This window comes from Schistocerca piceifrons, chromosome 11, assembly GCF_021461385.2.
Source record: "Schistocerca piceifrons isolate TAMUIC-IGC-003096 chromosome 11, iqSchPice1.1, whole genome shotgun sequence".
Taxonomy (NCBI): Eukaryota; Metazoa; Arthropoda; class Insecta; order Orthoptera; family Acrididae; genus Schistocerca; species Schistocerca piceifrons.
The window spans coordinates 88538268-88560683 of NC_060148.1; the positions used below are offsets into that span (position 1 = coordinate 88538268).

The 22416-nt window shown below is 41.2% G+C and overlaps 2 protein-coding genes across 4 annotated transcripts in view; one reads left to right on the plus strand and one right to left on the minus strand.

The window, feature by feature from the left end:
- The window catches only part of LOC124720448 (RNA-binding protein 48), a 69564-nt gene extending 49735 nt beyond the window's left edge, over positions 1 to 19829 (minus strand). Inside the window, exons 1-3 of one of the 2 annotated variants that reach the window (XM_047245797.1) lie at positions 19531 to 19829; positions 13118 to 13308; positions 904 to 1055 (exon numbers count right to left, since the gene is read on the minus strand). In XM_047245797.1, the coding sequence (XP_047101753.1) occupies positions 904 to 1055; positions 13118 to 13308; positions 19531 to 19671 (484 nt within the window). In that variant the 5' untranslated portion in view covers positions 19672 to 19829. The remainder of the gene's footprint in view (positions 1 to 903; positions 1056 to 13117; positions 13309 to 19530) is intronic. The other variant, XM_047245798.1, reaches the window with a different exon arrangement.
- Positions 19623 to 22416, plus strand: part of LOC124720449 (dephospho-CoA kinase) — a 48813-nt gene continuing 46019 nt past the window's right edge. For both annotated transcript variants that reach the window (XR_007006160.1, XM_047245799.1), the window contains exons 1-3: positions 19623 to 20158; positions 20299 to 20502; positions 21969 to 22056. Coding sequence is in view for 1 of the 2 variants with exons in the window: in XM_047245799.1 (XP_047101755.1) it covers positions 20047 to 20158; positions 20299 to 20502; positions 21969 to 22056 (404 nt within the window). In the remaining variant the exon portion in view is untranslated. The remainder of the gene's footprint in view (positions 20159 to 20298; positions 20503 to 21968; positions 22057 to 22416) is intronic.

The following is a 22416-nucleotide window of genomic DNA, read 5'->3' on the forward strand; positions in this document are numbered from 1 at the left end:
ATTATTTTCTTATTTACTGCTTAGGGCCAATTCGAGGCGGGCATTTATGATCTGCTAATGTGCAGGTCAGAAATTTATCATTTTCACTGTTTTCTTTCATTCTGGTCAGAATAAATGAAAGAGCTTTTTACAGGCCATGAAAATAATATTTGTTTGCTGAGGATAGAAATGCTACAGATTTTTGCATAATTAGTGGCAACATAGGATAGACAGAGCCAATACCAGAAGTAGGATTTATTTTTTGTTTCGAATGTCTGAAATGTGATCGAGTGCAGTGGCAAATTAGTCGTCAAGATGCTTATTTTATTTTTGTTTGGAATTTGTACACATATAAAGCTGAGGTCACATGGGTGTTCAGTAAAATCATCTGGGCTGGTGTACTGGTGACTAACATAAATAAAAAACAAATCTTTGTCTTCAAAAGGAAGAGCTATGACATTCTTTATTGAAATAGCTCCTACTGAAGTCACTGTTATGTGGAATTATACCAAAAGCACAGATTTCCCAAAATTAATTTTTGAAATTGCTAAAGGAAAAGCTTCGATATTTAAAGTCAGTAATTGTTGAACTACCTTAAACTACAGTCTTCAGTTGAAATAGTAGCTATATTTTGCGAACCCAAACAACACATTACTGTAAGGGGCAATCAAAAAGTTGCAGTATGAGGGCGTTGCTGCAGTGTAGGTTGTAAGTGTGGTATTTATGCAGAGATTAAAGGGCTTGTACACAATAAAATTGCATGGAAAGCTGCAGCAAACAAGTCTTTGGATCGAAAACAATAACAACAACAACGCTCTTTCTTTTTTACTTCCTTCTCTGCACACAAGGAGTCCAGGAGCCAGTTCCACTTAAACATTTTAGGTCTTAATTTAATAAATAACAATCAGCACTGGTGACTACTGCTACCTCCATACTGTTTGAGCCTCTTCGCTACATCTCGCCTCCGCTGAGCCAGTTTTTCTCTCGTCTCCGCCACTGTTTCAAACTCTGGAGCATAACAGACATGTAGCAGACCTCCATAGAAATTCCGGTTGTCCATCTGTCGCTTGCCATACCTGCCACACACAATTAGACTAGCAGAATCAGAAAATTATGAGAAATACCTTGTGTGGGCGGTATCAGATAACTTTCATGAATTTTAAGAACTGCATCATATAATACACAGCCATACTTATTCAAACCACCTAAAGTTCATAAAATTTATTCAACTGTGTACTCCACAGTTGCAATGAGTTCTAGTTTTGAAGTGTTCCATTTAAGTATGTTATAAGAAACATGTCTCTGCATTGCATTCACTCCACATGTCCAAAAAGTTTTGAAACTGGCTTTAAAATAATAATAATAATAATAATAATAATAATAATAAAACAACAACAAACAAACAGAAATGTAAAGATAGTCATTTTAATACTTCAAGTTTTCTACACTATCCTGCTCACTTGAGAAAAATGCACAGAACATTCATCCAACCTGTGAAACTCTGAGAAAAGTCCTCCTTTGGGATGGTGTTCAACTAGTGTGTCACATTGACTCAGATGTCTTTTGCTGTCAAAGCAGTGACACTTCATCCGAATTTCTGCACTTTGTCAGTTTGAAGCAGGTTCATATTGATAACACTAACCCTCATCATCCATGATGATTTTTTCCAGAAAACAACTGCCCACATTTTGCACTTAACCAAGTCTTGGTAGGTGCACTCACATTGTTTTTGTTTGGGAGTCGAAGTGTGTGGGGCAAACACTACATGCGCTCCTCTCTTCTTCAAAACATTTTGAAGAATATCTTTAACACTTGATTTAGAGATGCTGCTCCACTGTGGTGATGATGTTTGGTTTATTGGGCACTCAACTGTGCCATCATGAGTGCCAATACATTGTCCCAATTCTTTTCACAGTCAAATCTAGCCCTGTCATGAATGATGATGATGATAATGATGAAATGATGAGAACAACACAAGCACCCAGTCCCTGGGCAGAGAAAATCCCCAATCCGGTCAGGAGTCGAACCCAGGACCCCGTGATCCAGAGGCAGCAGCACTAGCCCTTAGACCACGAGCTGTGGACGTGCTCCACTGCGATTTGAGACAACACTAACACACCACAGCCACATGTCCACTAGTTAACACTAGCTGCTCACAAATGAGTGGTCAAATGCACATTTGCTGTTTACAGTTGTTACTTCAAGCTCTGATGTCGCTTACATGCCCAGAATGAAATCAGTCTCGGAATTTTCGAGCAGACAGTGTACATTGCAATGCATATCAAAATAGAAGATTCCAAATGAGCAATCATTGCAACTGTGGAATATACAGTTGGACAGGTTTTGTGGCCCAATGGTGGTATGAATTCAACCAAAACAGATTATCTGAATAAAATAATAAGTACAGCTGTGTATTATAATTACGATGCTGTTCCTAACATCCACAAAATTACCATCATCATTATTAATGGCAGTCGTAAAGGTAACCACTCACTGAATAGTTGAAGTGCAGCTCTCACCACACTCAAACAACACTGCGAATGTAACAGCACTTTTGGACAATGCCCTGTCCTCCTTCAGCAGTAATGAACAAAATAACACACACACACACACACACACACACACACACACACACACACGCGCGCAGTAATGAACAAAATAACACACACACACACACACACACACACACACACACACACACACACACACACACATTGTCTTGTCTGACTGGGTAGTTGGCCAAAACAGTGTATGTAGTTTGTATGTGTTTTTTGTTGGTTAACACTAAAAGACGACATTGTTTGAAAGCTCTGTTACGTTCATACATGGTAAGGGCTACGTGCCTAAACTACCCAGGGAGTGGTTACCTTTACACATTTTGCAGTATCTCATTATTAATATAACCATCATCATACTCATCAACAATCACATCCAAAACCTTATATAAATTTAAAATGTAAAATAAATTTGAGGTGAAAACAAAATAACGAATTGGCAACAGGACTACATCTAAGGCATCCATCTGGCTGTGAATGTCCTAAACGAATCCTTCACTGTCCGCTGCAGTCTCCACTATTTTGAAATTTGCTAGTAGATTAAAACTATGTGCTGGACCAGAACTTGAACCTGGGACTTTAGTGCTTTGCAGGCAAGTGCTCTACCGACTGAGCTATCCAGACACAACCTTCGGTCCATCCCTACAGCTTGTCATCTCACGTCACAGAAGCTCTTTTGCGTATCCTACTGGAGCAGCAGTCTTGGAAGAAAGGCTACATTGTAATAACACATGAGGTTTCTGTTTTAATCCCCACTCTTTCACATTGCTAGACAACACAAAATTGAGCAATTTTTACAAAGGGGAACAGCTTACTAGGTGAGGGGTGGCAGGGAGGCCAAACATTCACGAGAACTGCTCTATTTCATGTTGCCCAGTGGCAGGTATTGGTTAATCCTAGCAATACCAATGGGAGGTTACTCGATGTCCCCTGTTTGTAAATATTGTAATCTAGTCACGTACCTCATATTTTAATTTTTTGCAGAAAGTATTTATTGTTTTCAATATAATCTTCTACCAGCTTCTTTAATAGAACAGTGGAAACTCCAGGCCGGAATATCAACAATATAAAGAAAAGACAGATTGCCACTTACCATAAAGATAACATGTTAAGCTGCAAACATGCACAACAAAAGGCTCTTATACATTAGCTTTCAGCTAAAAGCTTCATCAGGAAAGGAAACACATAGACGTTCATTCACACAAGCAAGTGCACCTCATTCACACAATTGCCATCTCTCGCAGCTCAGACTGAATTCAACTGTCACACAGAACAGAAGCAGCAATCTGAAGGAGGCAGGGAAGGAGAAGTGAAAATTTTTGAGTAAAAATGAATATTCAATAAATTAATAACTTGTATTTCAGAGAGTTTCATTTCAGTATATTCACTGCGGCATACGACACGCGCGGCTAACAATCATACGGCACTGCGGAGAGACTTTCGGAACACACCATACCTACCAGCTGCATTAAATCCAGAAAATTACCCTGGTCAACGTAAGATGTGCCTTTTTTTATATGATGTGTGCCATGAATGGAAATGGGTGATAGCAGGCATTCTCAGCGTATTCCAGTGATGAAATCTTCTCGGGTCTTCAGTCAAATGGTAACGTCGTCTTTTCACAACATTTCGATGAGTTTCGTACTCGTCATCTTCAACTGAATTGATGGGATGCTGTATTCCTCGTACCTATATAGCCACTCGACTGCTATACACTTCTGCAGGTGGGCCAATGACGCGCCTCCAGAGGGCAGTGCCATATGAGAGATGGAGGAAAGCGACGCAACCAGTAGTGGGGGATCGTAGTCCTGGCACGCGTGTCGGGTCCCAGTTGCCGTACAATCTGTTTGCAGATGCCACTGCTTTCTGAACAGAGCATTCCTGACGTACTTTCTCAGCTGCAGAATCTCGTGCTGCTCTAAGCTGGAATCTGCTGGCACCGTTTACTAGATTGTTGAGCAGACTTATTTCCATTTCCTCTTTGATAACTGAGTCCCAGAAATGGTCAGCACTGCGTAGCTTCTTCATACTTTCTTTTGTTTTCCAAATTTGAAGGCATGTCTCTCATTGATGCTACATTCTGCTACTGCAAACTTGTTTGTTTGTCCTATTCCTACGTTGTTCACTCGAATACTCTCTTTCAAATTCTAAAGATGGCAGAGGTAAAATACAGGGAGTGAAAGGCTATTTATAATTTGTACAAAACCAGATGGCAGTTATAAGAGTCGAGGGACATGAAAGGGAAGCAGTAGTTGGGAAGGGAGTGAGACAGGGTTGTAGCCTCTCCCTGATGTTATTCAATCTGTACATTGAGCAAGCAGTGAAGGAAACAAAAGAAAAATTCGGAGTAGGTATTAAAATCCATGGAGAAGAAATAAAAACTTTGAGGTTTGCCGATGACATTGTAGTTCTGTCAGAGACAGCAAAGGACTTGGAAGAGCAGTTGAACGGAATGGACAGTGTCTTGAAAGGAGGATATAAGATGAACATCAACAAAAGCAAAATGAGGATAATGGAATGTAGTCGAATTAAGTCGGGTGATGCTGAGGGAATTAGATTAGGAAATGAGACACTTAAAGTAGTAAAGGAGTTTTGCTATTTGGGCAGCAAAATAACTATGATGGTCGAAGTAGAGAGGATATAAAATGTAGACTGGCAATGGGAAGGAAAGCGTTTCTGAAGAAGAGAAATTTGTTAACATCGAGTATAGATTTAAGTGTCAGGAAGTCGTTTCTGAAAGTATTTGTATGGAGTGTAGCCTTGTACGGAAGTGAAACATGGACGATAACTAGTTTGGACAAGAAGAGAATAGAAGCTTTCGAAATGTGGTACTACAGAAGAATGCTGAAGATTACATGGGTAGATCACATAACTAATGAGGAGGTATTGAATAGAATTGGGGAGAAGAGGAGTCTGTGGCACAACTTGACTAGAAGAAGGGATCGCTTGGTAGGACATGTTCTGAGGCATCAAGGGATCACAAATTTAGCATTGGAGGGCAGCGTGGAGGGTAAAAATCGTAGAGGGAGACCAAGAGATGAATACACTAAGCAAATTCAGAAGGATGTAGGCTGCAGTAGGTACTGGGAGATGATGAAGCTTGCACAGGATAGCATGGAGAGCCGCATCAAACCAGTCTCAGGACTGAAGACCACAACAACAACAACATTCGTACGGTCCTGATGTGCTCCATATAGCGCTGTCAGATACATTGATACTGCAGATCTGATCTCTGGTCGAGCCAAGTATGTCCTCAACTTTTCATGTCACGTGGAAAACTGTCTTTATTTGGTGCTTTTTAAAAATATTCCTGCATTTCAGCTGTCAGTGGCCCAGCATACAGCATGAATGCCACACGTTTTACTTTGTCTTCTTCTGCTTTTTCCTTCAGCCTCTTGTCTGTATGTACAACGTGTTGTATTTGCATCTTTTCGAACCCGTTCTTGTGGAAAGTTTACCGCAAATACTGCAACTCCTGCAGCGAGATCTTCCTGTCGCAGATGGACATGGCTCTTTTTACTAAGGTATTTAGTATTGAGTTATGCTACACTGGATGACAGCAACTCCGAGCATTAAGGTGTAGGTCCGTGAGCTTCTTCCTGTAGACCGAGTGATACGCAGATGCACTTCTGAAGTGTGGCTGCATGGTGGTGTTCAGAGACAACAGATACTCGACCCAGAAAATTAACAGGGTCTTCTCAGGTAGAGCCAGGAACCGGGAAGTGGATAAAGAGGAGAACACGCCTGTCAAGTCCCCAGCTTTTCTTCCCTTTGTTGGAAATATCTTCTTCAAGATAGTGAGGATTTTTAATAATTTTAATGTGAAAGTGGTAATTTCGGCCACCTTCTGAGATTTTGGATTTGCTGGGATTGGTGAAGGAAGATTTGTTACTGCGGAAGGCGGGAATTTATAAAATACTGTGTCAATGTGGTATGGCCTATTTAGGACAGACAACACGTACAGTGGAAGAGCATTGTACAGAACATCAACATTGCACTCGCCTACTGCAACCCATTAAGTCTGCAGTTGTCGAACATTGTATTTCTAACAGACGTTCAATGGAGTACGACAAAACTTCAATTTTGGCCACGGCGACAACTTTTTGGGACTCTATTATCAAAGAATACGTTGAAATACGCATTGCGGGAACTCTAACGAACCGTGACAGCAGTTACCAATTGAATAACGCAAGGAATCCCGTCATCTCCAAAATTTGCTTGAGACGAAGATGCCAAAAGACTTCGATAGCTGTGGCCAGCTGTAATACTGACGGCAGTTGAATATTGCAGTTCCACCAGCGAGGGCGCTGTCGCTGGGCAGTGTGGCTCTTCTGTCTCTGCAACTGCAACACATGCGCGGAGGTACTATGAGCGCACTATATAAGACTGAACGGAGAACATCTTCGTCAGTCCTCGTTCGGCTCACCTGAAGATGGCTGGCAGTTCCCAGCCGAAATATTGTGCAATGAAGTTTACGATGACTGGCTGAAGCCTGAAATCTTTTTGAACACGTCAGCATCAAGTTTACCATAGAGGTAGAAGTGTAGAGTGTAGAGGAGAAGCCTACGCTTCTCGGAAATTTTGATCGAGACAAATCTGGACAATACATTGGGACACTCGGTCTACAGGAAGAAGATGCACATGGACCTATACCATAATATTCAGGAGTTGCCACCGTCCAGTGCAGTGTAGCTCAGTACCAAACACCTTCGTACAAAGAACCAGGGCTACCCGTGACAGGAAGTGCTCACTGAAGGAATAGCAGCATCTGCACGAAACTTTCTGCCAAAATGGCTACAATTAGACACAAACAAGATGCGCTTCACATACAGAAAAAATGTGGGAGGACAAACCAGAAGAAGATGAAATAAAATGTGGGTGTTCTTGCCCTATGCTGGGCCATCGAGATCCATGATCGCAAGAATATTTAAAGAAAGCACTAAATAAGGATAGCCTTCCACACAAAGTGAAAAGTTAAGGACATACTTGACTTGACCAAAGGTCAGCTATGCCTGCATATGCCGGGTGCCTACAATATCGAGTGCGAATGTGGGATGCAGTACATCGGTCAGACACAGAGATTTATCTCACAGTGCCATACAGAGCACATCAGGAACACATGACTAGAACTGAGAAACAAGTCTGCAGAGCACAGAATCAGTGAGACACAACTTCAAATTTGAAAAAGCAAAGAAGCTGTGCTGTGTCAATGGTCTCTGGGACTCTTATCATCAAAGAGGCGATGGAAATATGTGTGCACAACAATATTGTGCACTGTGATAGTGGACTTCAGCTAAATGCGGTGTGGGATTTTGCAATTGCGAAAGCAAGTCTGAAGACGGCAGCATGAACATACAGACTGGACAGCAACTGGGACTCGATGCCCGTGCCAGGGTCACAATCACCCACTGCCGGTCGCGTCACTTTCCCCCACTGCTGACGCGGTACCGCCTTCCGAATGCGCGTAACTGGACCACCTGCAGAAATGGACAGCAGTCGAGCATTTGTATAGGAATGTGGAACACAGCATCCTGACACTTCACTTGAAGATGATGGGTACAAAACTCAATGAAATATTGTGACAAGATGATGCCACCACTCGGCTGATCACCCAGAATTCCTCTAGCAATTGCTCATCTTATTACTGATTCTAATAAATGTGTGGATAGATTTGGTCTTCCGAGGAAACTATGGACAGTCCTGAATCAATTCTGTACCAGTTATGGAAGATGTGGTACCTGTTCCTAAGAATGAGGTTTCAAAGATGCCCTGATGTGTGACTGTGAGGTTGCCAAGCAAAGCGGACAGCACCCAACTGAAGTGTGTTAAGAAAATTTCCAGGTGGATTCAGTGAACCACATTTGGTGACTCCAAGATCTGTGGAGCTGTTAAGAGACCTAAGTATTCAGTTATAAAAATTTTTGGTTGTTTGTTTCTTATATTAAGCATTTTTATTTATATTTAACCATTTATATACAATGTTCTTAAATACGAATACAAAAATTACTATGTAAGCCATACGAATCATACTCCCTTCGTCAAAAAAGTTCGAGGACAGGTCTTTTAAAAAAAAGAAAAAGAAATAGGAAACTGCACTCATCACGAACGATATTTGCTCCTATCACAGTAGTCCCCTTGGCTACCTACACTGATGCTCAATAAAGGATAATTGCAGAATGTGGTGCTACACAACGTGGTACTACACAAAACTGGCGCTAATAGCATAGGCACATAGGGAACACACACAACACAGATCTGTTAGTCCACGGTATTGGTGATAAGTTGACAAAACTGTCCCGAAACACACATGCTACAAAACGCCACTGTTTCCTGCGCATGTACCCCGACATCAATATGGGATATGATCACCGTGCACACGTACACAGGCCGCACAACGGGTTGGCATACTCTGGCTCAGGTGGTCCAGCAGCTGCCGGGGTATAGCTTCCCATTCTTGCACCAGATCCTGTCGGAGCTCCTGAAGTGTCCTATGGATTTGAAGACGTGCAGCGATACGTCGACCGAGAGCATCCCAGACGTGCTCGATGGGGTTTAGGTCTGAGAACAGGCAGGCCATTCCATTCACCTGATATCTTCCGTTTCAAGGCACTCCCACGATGGCAGATCGGTGGGGCCGTGCGTTATCACTGATCAGGAGGAAGGTGGAACCCACTGCACCCCTGAAAAGGCGGACATACTGGTGCAAGATAACGTCTCGATACATCTGACCTGTTACAGTTCCTCTGTCAAAGAGATGCAGGGGTGTACGTGCACCAATCCCACCCCACACCATCAAATCACGACCTCCATACAGGTCCCTTTCGAGGACATTAAGGCGTCGGTATTTGGACCCTGGTCCCTGCCAGATGAAAACCCGGCGAGAATCACTGTTCAGACTCTACCTGCACTCGTCCGTGAACATAACTTGGGACCACTGTTCCAATGACCATGCACTGTTTTCTTGACATCTGGCTTTATGGGCTCTCTTGTGACCAGGGGTCAGTGGAATGCTCCTTGCAGGTCTCCGGACGAGTGAACCGTGTCTGTTCAGTTGTCTGTAGACTGTGTGTCTGGAGACAACTGTTCCAGTGGCTGTGGTAAGGTCCCGAGCGAGGCTACCTGCAGTTCTCTGTGGCCGTCTGCGGGCACTGATGGTGAGATATCGGTCTTCTTGTAGTGTTGTACACTGTGGACGTCCCGTACTGTAGCACCTGGACATGTCTCCTGTCTGCTAGAATCGTTGCCATAATCTCGAGATCACACTTTGTGACACACGGAGGGCCCGTGCTACGACCTGCTGTGTTTGACCAGCCTCCAGTCGCCCTAGTATTCTACCCCTCGTAACGTCATCAATATGTGTTCTTTGAACCATTTTCAACACACAGTCACCATTAGCACGTCTGAAAACATCTGCACACTTACTCACTGCACCGTACTCTGACATGCACCAACACACCTCTGCGTATGTGGACTGCTGCCAGCGCCACCGTGCAACGACCACTTGTCAGACGCACCGCATGGTCATACCCCGAGGTGATTTAAGCCCACAAACTGCCCACCAGAGGGTTGTTTCACCATGTATCAGCATTTTCCTTAATTTATGAGCATGAGTGTATACACATTTGCCAATGTTTCTGGAGGTCTTAGAAGAAAGCAGGAATTTTCAACTGAAATGCATGTAAGCTTATTTGTCACAGCCTGTTGGATCTTTACAATATCTTGATGAGGCTTTCCTTTCAGTCATCTTTTCACCTAAGGAAACAAGAAAAAATTCACAAGTCGAGTGGTTGGGCAAATATGGCGGACGTGGGGCGGCAACAACAGAATGTCTGGGCACATACTCGGTTGCAGGTAAATCAGTATGGGGTATCGCATTGTCACACAGTCATGAGAATACTACAAAGCAGGGTAGTGACGCTGAACTGCTTGCCGCAAATGTTTTGAGATTTCGATATAAAAAGTTTGGTTCACTGTTTGATCTGGAGTTACATACTCATGGTGAACTACTCCTTTACTGTCAAAAAATACAGTCAACATTATCTTTGTTCTCAAGGGTTGTTGTTTGACTTTTTTCGAGACTGCTGATCCGGGACTCCACCATTCAGCATTTTGATGCTTTGTGTCAGGGTCATATTGGTAGCACAAACTTTCACCCCAAGCAATAATCTTTGACAGAAATGTGGGATGATATCTGGCTCTATCCAGTAGTTCAACAGAAATTCTTCATCTTTCCTCTTTCTATAATTTTCAATGCGACAGGGTCCGCAGCTGCGATGAATTTTTTGAATGATTTCTTGAAGCATTAAAAAAAAATTCAACTTTCTGTTTGTCTCTTAGCGTTTGAGGGATGAGCTCTGCATTAAGTTTCCATTTCCCTAAATCTTCATGTAAAATCACAATTCAAATTAAGTTCCTTTGATACTGCACACACACTTACATGACAGTCTCCTTTCAATAACTGCCTTCCCATCAGTATGTGCTGTAGATGGGTGACCAGCTACCGTACAGTCTTGCACTGAATCTGCCTTCATGAAACCTTTAGTGCCACTCGAGAACATGACTTCTTGGAGGTGCCTTGCCTGCATATGCTTGCATAACCATTGTCCATGTTTCACTAGGGATTTTCCAGAGCTTAATGTTCATTCTTTATTCACAATTAGCATCCATTGTGTCACCGTAACTAACGCGTCAAGAACTCAAACAAAGTCTTGCAGCACAACCCTGCAACCTAGTGCTTGGAAACATCGCCACAAATAATTCAACATCGCTACAAATAATCCTCTTGCTGACAATACGGGTAATGTAACTGATGACGATAAACAGAAGGTCAAAATTCTAAACGTAGCTTTCAAAAACTCGTTTATGGTAGAGGACTGCAGCACCATTCCCCCTTTCAATTATCAAACAAACACAAGGATGGCTGACATAGAGTTTAGTGTATCTGGGATTGATAAGATCCTTAGATGCCAGGGAGGCATCTGGCCCTGACGCTATCCCTGTAAGATTTTATGTTGACTATGCTAAAAATATAGCACCATTCTTATCCATCATCTATCAGAGAGTGTTGGAACAGCGGAAAGTTCCACGGGACTGGAAGAAGACCCAGGTCATAGCAATCTATAAAAATGGTAGAAAATCGGATGCACATAATTACCGGCCAATTTTACTGACATTGATTTGTTGTAGAACCATGGAACAGATTTTGTGTTCAGAAATAATGACCTTTCTAGACTCCAAGAAGCTCATATGGAGAAACCAGCTCGGTTTTAGGAAACAGCGGTCATGCGAGACACAGCTGGCCCTCTTTGTGCATGATATACAACAGGCTCTAGATACCGGCTCCCAGGTTGATGCCACATTTCTCGACTTTCGAAAGGTGTTCGACTCAGTTCAGCACTGTCGCTTGCTCCAAAAAGTGCTCGCTTACGGCCTATCCGATGACATATGCGGTTGGATAAATAGTTTTCTAACAGACAGGGAGCAGTATGTCGTCTTGAACAGGATGACTTCAACGGAAACAAGCGTAACTTCAGGTGTGTCCCAGGGCACTGTAATAGGCCCGTTGCTTTTTATGATTTACATAAATGATCTGGTTGATGGTATTGGCAGCGGCATTAGACTGTTTGCCGATGATGCCGTAGTCTACAGGAAAGTAGAATCACATGAAAGTTGTGAACAAATCAATGATTTGCAGAAAATAAATACATGGTGTAATGACTGGCAGTTATCTCTCAATATTAGTAAGTGTAACCTACTGCGTGTAACAAGGCGAAAATCCCCATTAATGTAAGAGTACAAAATAAATGCCCAGTCTTTGGAAGCGGTAACATCAAGTATCTGGGTGTGACTATTCGAAATGATCTCAAATGGAATGATCAGATTACGCAAGTAAAGGGAAAGGCGAACTCTAGATTGTGGTTTATTGGTAGAATCCTGAAGCGATGCAGTCCTTCAACAAAGGAAATAGTTTACAATAGATTAGTTCATCCAGTCTTAGAGTATTGTTTGTCTATATGGGACACTTACCAGTTGGGTCTGATTAAAGAGATTGAGAAGGTCCAAAGAAGAGCAGCAAGATTCGTGACTGGTACATTTAGCCATCGCGAGAGCATTACAAACCTCATAGAAACTTTGAAGTGGGACACACTTGCAGATAGATGATGCACTAAGTGGAAGGGGTTGCTCACTAAATTCCGAAATCCGATCTTCACCGAGGATGGAGAGCACATATTATTACCACCAACTTTCAAATCGCGAAATGATCACCATTCGAGTATAAGGGAAATTAGAGCTCGTACTGAGGCGTTCAGACAGCCGTTTTTCCCTTGCGCGATCCGCAAGTGGAACAGAGAGGGGGTAATATGACTTTGGCGCAAATTGTGCCCTCCGACACACACCACTTGGTGGCTAGTGGAGTATATATGTAGTTGTAGATGCAGAAGGTCATTTCAAGGAGGCACCCATACCAGGTAATATAAAAACAACATTTTTCATTTTTAGTACTACAAAGCCTGGAAAAAAGAAACCTATCCTGTAACTTTTCTGACAAAGAGAGTAATAACACTTTTTCTGCCCACACATACCTTGCTGACACGACACGCACGTACTGGACATGGAAGGTGTCAGTGAAGAGCTCGTCGTCCTCACGAGGTGACGGCGCGATGGCGGCAACGTCCCCATAACGCTGGCACAGCTTTTTCACCTCGTCCCTGAGGCCGAGGGCGGGCACACCGAAGATCAGCAGGTGTGCCGACTCGGATGACACCGTGTAAACCTACAGGACCGACCTGACAGCACCGCTCACGTGTCAAGGAGAATTACAGAAATAACTGGTTCCGCACTGCGCATGCATCTCACATTGTATCTCTGCATTTCGGGCTAAAAACTCAACAGCAATTGCAACGATCTGTGATCCACAAAACGTTCGTCCAATATCCTTGACATCAATATGTTGTAGAGTCTTAGAACATACTCTGACCTCGAATGTAACTAGGTATCTTGAACAGAATGACCTCCTCAATGACAACCAGCATGGATTTAAAAAACATCAATCACGTGAAATCCAACTCTCACGAATATTAATAGTAAAATCAGGCTGTTTGCAAATAATGCAGTTATCTATAATGAAGTATTGTCTGAAAGAAGCTGCATAAATATTCAATCAGAACTTGATAAGATTTCAGCGTGGTGCAGAGATTGGCAAATTGCTCTTAATGTTCACAAAATGAAAAAATAGTGTAGCCTTTGACTGCAATATCAGTGAGTTGTCGTTGGAATCAGCCAACTCACACAAATACGTGGGTGTAACACTTTGTAGGGATATTGAATGGGATATGGAATGACCACATAAGCTCAGCCATGGTTAAAGCAGGTGGTAGACTTCGGTTTATTGGTAGAATACTGGGGAAGGACAATCAGTCTACAAAGGAGGCTGCTTACAAATCAGTCGTGTAACCGGTTCTAGAATATTGCTTGAGTGTGTGGGACCTGTACCAAATAGGAATAACAGGGTTACTGAATGTACACATACAAGGGCAGTAAGAATTGTCACAGGTTTGTTTAATCCATGGGAGAGTTCCACACAGGTACTGAAGGAACTGAAATGAAAGACTCTTGAAGATGGACATACACTATGTGATCAAAAGTATCCAGGCATCGCCCAAAAAAATACATTTTTCATATTAGGTGCATTGTGCTGACACCTACTGCCAGGTACTCCATATCAGCTACCTCAGCAGCCATTAGACATTGTGAGAGAGCAGAATGGAGTGCACCGCGGAACTCGCGGACTTCGAATGTGGTCACGTGATTAGGTGTCAATTGTGTCATACGTCTGTACGCAAGATCTCCATGCTCCCAAACATCCCTGGGTCCACTGTTTCCAATGTGATAGTGAAGTGTACACGTGAAAGGACATGTACAGCACAAAAGCGTACAGGCCAACTTCATCTGTTGGCAGACAGAGACTGCCGACAGTTGAAGGGGGTCAGACATCTATCCTGACCATCACACAGGAATTCCAAACTGCATCAGGATCCACTGCAAGTACTATGGTAGTTAGGTGGGAGGTGAGAAAACTTGGATTTCATGGTCGAGCGATTGCTCATAAGCCACACAGCACGTTGGTAAATGCCAAACGACACCTTTCTTGGTGTAAGGAGCATAAACAATCGACAATTGAACAGTGGAAAAATGTTGTGTGGAGTGACGAATCACGGTACACAATGTGGCAATCCAATGACAGGGTGTGGGTATGGCAAATGCCTGGTAAGCATCATCTGCCAGCGTGTGTAGTGCCAACAGTAAAATTTGGAGGTGATGGTGTTATGGTGTGGTCGTGTTTTTCATGTAGGGGGCTTCTGTCCCTTGTTGTTTTGCAGGACACTATCACAGCACAGGCCTACATTGCTGTTTTAAGTACCTTCTTGCTTCTCACTGTTGTAGAGCAGTTTGGGGACGGCAATTGCATCTTTCAACACAATCGAGCATCTGTTCATAATGCACGGTCTGTGGCGGAATGGTTACACGACAATAACATCCCTGTAATGGACTGGCCAGCACAGAGTCCTGACCCGAGTCCTACAGGATATCTTTGGGATGTTTTGGGACACTGACTTCGTGCCAGGCCTCACTGACTGAGATGGATACCTCTCCTCAGTGCAGCACTCCGTGAAGAATGGGCTGCCATTCCCCTAGAAACCTTCCAGCACCTGACTGAACGTATGCCTGCAAGAGTGGAAGCTGTCATCAAGGCTAAGGGTGGGCCAATACCATATTGAATTCCAGGATTACCGATGGAGGGCGCCACGAACTTGTAAGTGATTTTCAGCCAGGTGACCAGATACTTTTCATCACATAGTGTAAACTATACCAAGAAAATTTATTAGCAAAGTTTCAAGAACCAGCTTTAAATGATGACTCTAGGAATATACAACAACACCTATGTATCGGTCACATAGGGATTGTGAGAATAAGAATTACAGCACACACAGAGACATTCAAACAATCATTCTTCCCAGGCTTCATACATGAATGGAATGGGAACAAGCCTTAATAACTGGTACAATGTGATGTACCCTCTGCCATGAACTTCACAGCGGTTTCCAGAGTGTAAATGTAGATGCAGATGTAGATAGATGACCCTTTATCACACTAGCTGTCAGGGGACCTACTAAATATCTAAATATTCCCTTTATTTTCTATCAATCACAGTACCGTTTCGGCTAGGGAGTCATACTCAAACATAAGGATACATACTAAGGGGGCAAGAGCCTTAGAATTCTAAATTTACAAATGTAATAGTGTGAAATACTCACATGACTAATTTACAGATAAATGTAGAGACTGACAGAGGCTGATCTTAACCCTCTGTTGGATTACTTTTTTTTTAGGAAAATAATTTCAGTAATAAAAAATCTCTGGAGGAACTGTGTGGCACACAAAATACGAGGGTTGGAACTTAAATAGTGGCAACTATTTATTCACAACTGATACAAAAGAGTTACATGTTTGCACCCGACAAAATGACAAGATTCTCAATTCTGGGCATATATGAACTTGGCTATATACATAATGAGGTTTGTCGTACAGAATACTCAGAGCACGAGTTGTTCTTGCACCCGGCCAGTTTTTATGATACCTTGACTCATTCAACATCCCTCAAAGTTCTCCACCAGGACAAGACCTACTGACCACAATAAGTTCATCAACACACAGGTTGTTTTGAACACCAGAGAGCACTTTATCTACCAGGTACAATCCTACTGGAGGTGGTATGCTGCTGCCTTCCTCCTGCCTCATAACAACAAATATTGCTACATGTAAAAGTAATGTGAGTGACAGAAAAAACATCCAATGACCAACTGAAGCTGGAATCTTAAACTTTACCACCTAGGCTCTGAACGTGGTCAACAAATGAATCTTCTACTTATTAGGCAAAAATGGAAATAGTGCAAAACAAATACACACATCATTAACTTAATGTGGCATGTAAATCAATGAATCCCCTGTTTATGTCAGCTTCAACACGTGATGTAGTGTGTCAGATAAGTGTCAAAGCTTTGCCATAGTTAAAGCTTAAATAAAAAGCCTCTTAAATTTTGGAAATTTTACAACAAAAAGAAATGATTATTTGCCAGAAAGATTGGGCGAGGAAAGATGGTCAAGCAAAACTGTCACTTTCAGAACACGTAAAAAATGGCCAGACATACATTCAAAATAACAACTATAATTGAAAGCAACCATTTACTACAATAACACAAAAAGGAACAGGAAAGATCCATCTCATTTGTTTTTCTGTCAGTAGCAGTGCAGAGGATAATAATGATAGTATTCTGAAGTCTTTCATTATTGAAATCAAGTGGCATGTTATCACTGGCAGTTCACAGCATTAGCTCTCACACCACGATTAATATCTTAGGTGACTAGATTCGTTAAAAAAGTAGTACTACTTTCTCCTATATGGCTGACAGTAAATGAATTACAACTTCAGCACTCTAGAATTGTAAATATTCTCCTTGTGTGACTGATAAGTGATTGCTGAACTTTTATTATGCCATCTGTTATTACTGGTTTCTCAACCTTATAATTAAAGTGAGTTTTATACCAGATGTGCTTCGCTTTTCTTTATAAAGTATCCTACGTCTTTATTCTGCAAACTGGATACATATATTTGTATATTTTTTGGTTGTTTTAGATTAAATACAATATTTTTGTTTATGAAATTGGTGTGCACTTTACTTGCAGTGTTTCTGCTTCTTGTTTATAGATTCTCCAAACCACTGCTTCATCCCTCTTTGTTGGCAGAGGTTAATGTCAAAAGATTTTGTTTCACATACCCACTAGACAGGTTTTCCCTTTCTGCACTTTTTATTATGCTGCATTTGTATTACTTACTCTTCACCTCACTTTTGGAGTTACAATTAAAGTTATGTGCGTTCTCACTCGACACAGTGTTTATGTCTGTTAATTGGTTTTGTTTGGATTGTAAGCACTGCCACCTTTGAAATACCTTTTTTTAATATATAATTTGTTTGTTTGTGTGTGGGGGATTGGGGGTGGGGGAGGATTGGTGATGGGAAGGGGGAGGAGGGATGGGGAGGGAGTTACTGTAAATTAATGAAAATGTCTTGTATGTTCAAAACACACACACACACACACACACACACACACACACACACACACACACACACACCCATACCACATGAAAAGCGAGAAAAAAATTGCAGAAAGGCAAAAACTGGCAAGATTGTACATGAAATGCAGTCTTTCGACATCAACGTCAGCTAACAGAGGTAAGACGCAGTAGTTTGGAGGATATGTAAACAAACGGCATGAATACAGTAAGTGAAGTACACACCAATTTAATAAACAAAAATGTTTTTAATCTAAAGCAATCAAAAATGTAGAGACATATGTACCAATTTGAAGAATACCACAGAAGATGCTTTATAAATAGAAGTGAAATGTGTCTGCTGTGAAACTCTCATTAAACCACAGTAAACTTCAGCCGGAGAATAATAACGGATTCCAACATCTGCTTTTATTCACAACCACCTAACATACACAGCGTTCCTATGGGACAATTCCTCTGAAGCGAAAATAATTTTTAACTGCCACAAAAAGGCCATTACATGCATTGCTGGAATAATCAACCACATGTCATGTGGGGAATACTTTAAAGAGCTCTAAGTACTGACAGCTGCATCACTGTTTATTCTTAGCTGCTTGGTGCATACCAAGGAAAACCATAAAAGCTGTGGAACGCAGGAGAATACACATAAGTATGACATACGCCAAAGGTGGATGATTGACATCCAAGTTACAAGCCGTAAAAAAACCAAAATAGTTACACATACATAAGGATACAGTTATTTAATATGTTACCAACTACAGCACACAATCTATCACTGACTGTCTTCAGAAACATTACAAAGATGTGGTTTGAACAAGAACCTTCTATATGTAATAACAGCTATCTCACCTACTAAAATTGCTCCACTATCTGAGCACTATATTATTTGTGCATTTCTTAAATTGCTTATTGTGTCATATTGTTGTGTTTTATTTTCTTAATGTATCTGTACTTAATGATTAACACGTGTCGAGCATACCTCCTTTATACTTGTGAAAGTGTTTTTCTTGACATGTGTATTATGCCATACATACTGATCCTTCTTTAATCATTCTGCATGATGCATTCATATTTAACGTTTATTACACGTGTCAAGTATAAACCATTCATATTCCTTTTAACATACTCAAAATATATTACTATGCAATGTGTGTAAAAGGGCATCCTCCATCAGAGGGCAACAACTCCATGGAATTTGCTTAAAAATGGATGAATAAACCTGTGGATAACATGAGCTGGGAAATGATATTCCTTTCTCTTTTTTCTTAGTGAATACAGACTGTAGGTCAGTGCTCATACTGAATGTTTGTATTAGTAATTGCTGTACTCTTGTTACTATTCCTATCAGAACTCAAAGTTCAGCAGTATATATGTACATTTTACCGGTTATTGGTATCATTCTGACATTCCTGCCCCCACCGCACGGAAACAGATGCTGTGAGTACAAACTTAAGACGTCCAAGAAAAAGTTGATGAAAAGCACGATTCCAGTGCAATATTGTACGCTGCGTAACTTTTACCAACATCTTGGCAACTAACGCCATGATCAACGTATGTTACTTTTACACACAGAATGAAAACATGATTAAAGACTTCATGAGTCGCGGTGTAGTTTAGAAGTCCATTTTTACAATTGTTAGTTGGCTTCTTTCCCTTCATCGTCCGCTAAAAAACTGCGATCGACAATGACTAAAACACTTCTAGTAAAGTATGTGTATATAAAGAAATATTTCTGCATGAGCTAATGAAACTTAATCAAGGTATTTCAACGGAAACGACAATAACAGCAAAATGTGAACAAACGACAATTACAATAACAAACGTCATTTAGCTTTTTCATAGGATACACATTGCTTCTTCTACCTTGACGGCTGTGAATTTTCTTCCTTGCCTGTACTTTGGCCTAGTCATGCACAATTCTTGTTGCTCATGATGCGGCAATTTTCCCACGCTCCACGACTTAGCCGCCATTGTTTCTATCAGCTGATTGACAAATTGATGCATACACTGATATTCGAAAGATAGGACAGTAGCAGCCTAGCCAACTTGAAAACATTATTAGTAATAACCATTTTCTTCCCTCTGGCAAGGCTTCGGTCAATTACCACACAGTTAAATTAGCAATAGAGTTGTTCCATTTCTAAACTGCGGCCAGTGTGAATTCCTCGAAAGACGAAATCGATTTTTGGCTTGTCAGACCGAGGAGTTTCCCATTCAAAATATCTGCCGACCTCACGCTTATGGCGTAACTAGGGTGTGATTGATGTTTGTGCACTGCTAGTCCTCTGCGTGAAACGAAAAAGAGGACTTCATGAAAAACTTGAGTACGCCGGTAGCGCGCATATATCTACTGTAACAAGTTTTAAGCTATCATCTAAAATGTTTATTGTAGGTCTGACCGGCGGCATTGCTACTGGCAAATCGACAGTGGCTCAAGTTTTCGTTGAACATGGTATTCCTGTGATAGATGCTGATGTCATGGCACGAAAAGGTGTTGATAATGTTCTTTTAGTATCGAAACTTAAATTTATGCATCACATATTTAGCATTTGAATAATTATGTATTTCCTTTGAATGGATCTTTTCTTCAGTGACAGTTCATTGTTACTGTGCCTTTTTTCTATTATGTAGTCGTGGAGCCGGGAAGAAAAGCGTGGCACAAGATTAAAGCAGTTTTTGGAAGTGAAGTCTTTCACCCAGATGGCACACTGAATCGTGAAGCTCTAGGTGAAGTCATTTTTGAGAATGTGGAAAAGAGGAGACAGTTGAATGAAATCACCCATCCAGAAATTCACAAGGAAATGTTTTGGGCTGCAGTTAAATGTTTATTTCAAGGTATGTACATTTGTTTAGTACATTTAGCTACCCACTTGTTGTGTTCAAATCTTTGGTTGAATTGGAGATAGTGCCTACCTGTTGATTTGTTTTTCTTGCACACATACATATTTCAGCACATTATGTGCTATCTCCACAACTTTGATGTTAGTGTTTACAACTAAGAAGCATGGTGCAGTAGCTAAGGCAGTGGTTCTGTAGTACTTAAGTTGAAGTGAGGTTCCAATCTTGTGCCACTGAATCTGATTTAGCGTTTTGGTTGTTTCTTTAAACACTTTCAGGCAGGTTTGGTCATATTTTCTTCAAGGTCATGGCATATTTCCTTCCTCATTCATGCCCAGCTAAGAAAAGATGACCGTCAGTGAGGCATAAAACTCTTTCTTTCCTTTTTCAAGTATTCAGTTTTTAACATCTTGTCCATGGCTCACTTGTTAATAATTTTTGTAGCTTGGCATAGTTAGCCCTACTGTATGTACATAAGAGATTCTCCAGGAACTTTAATAGTCTGGAGGAGTCTAAATCAGAAGGTATTAGTGCTGTTTTGCTTTCAGATCTTATTAATTAAAAAATAAACTGTGATTTATGGTGTTTCTTTAGTTGCCCTGAAATGGGCAAGGACTTACGTCAAATGTCAATGTTATTCTGTGCACCTGGTGGACTTGGGCATAACTTCTGCTGGTCACTTTCTGTTTATACTCTAATAGTAATCTATTCAGACATTGATTGCTAAGAAGGTAGTAGCTACAGGTATATAAGAATTGAAAGAACACATTTCTAGATGAACTGGACACCATAGTTCCACAAATTTATAGAATGTGTGACTACAGAGACAGATTTAGAATTGCAGAACATATTCTGAGCTCAGAAATAGCTCCATATACATTTTGCCGAGATGCTGTCTCAGTGAAATTGCTCTTTAAGGAGAGGTTTGTTGTTAAAGTTCAGTATGTTGCACCCTGGCAAGTCAGATATTTGGGAGGAAATGTTGGTGATAGGAAACACAGATAATTTTGAACTGATTTGGTGTGTTTCTGACATTTGCTATAAATGTTTTACAACTGTATTACAGAGCTTGTATTTTTTCACTTATCCATATTAGCCTTTTCAGAATACGACATTGTGGCTATTGTATGACAGTGGTACCCCTGAAATCTTGGTTGCAGTAACAGATTGAGCTGTAGCATAGCCTAAACTCTGTTGAAAAATGGTTATTCAGTTGTGAAGTGACTGTGAAATAAAGGATGTAGAAACATGTCAATTTGTAGTGTAGCTCAGTGTCTGCAACTGCACCATATTTAATGCAGTTCTCATGATAAAAAGTAAAAGTGCAAGGTAAACTTTGAAAACCTAAATTATGCAATGGGAAATTCTGAGTATTTTGGTGCATGTTGTGTGTGAGTATTGCACATAAGCTAAGAAAATACGGGGGTCCACTGTGTAACCTATGCCTGATGTTGGTGTTGCAGGTCACCAGTTCATTGTGCTGGACCTCCCACTGCTGTTTGAGGCTGGCACCATGATTGACTACCTGCACAAGATCATCGTCGTTACCTGGTGAGAGCTATACTCATATGCTGGTGCCCTTGAGCAAAGAAGCCACTAATACCTGCAGCTGTGGCCCTTACGTACTGCCAGTGCTTAATTTGTACTTCCCCTTTTGCTGCCAGGAATAATGACTTGAATTTTTTTCAACATACGATCCTGTCCCTTTATTTTGCACCCTACTCCACTTCCGATGGATCTTTTTCTCTTAGTGCTTTTTATTACACAAACATTAAATGCAAGGGGGCTGCAGTCAACTTTAATGTCATAGTTATCGGAAGCACTATGCTCGTTGACCTCGTATATCCTTACTGACAAATATTGTCAAATTTGCAAGTTAACTGTACCTAAAGGAATTGCTATGTTACATCT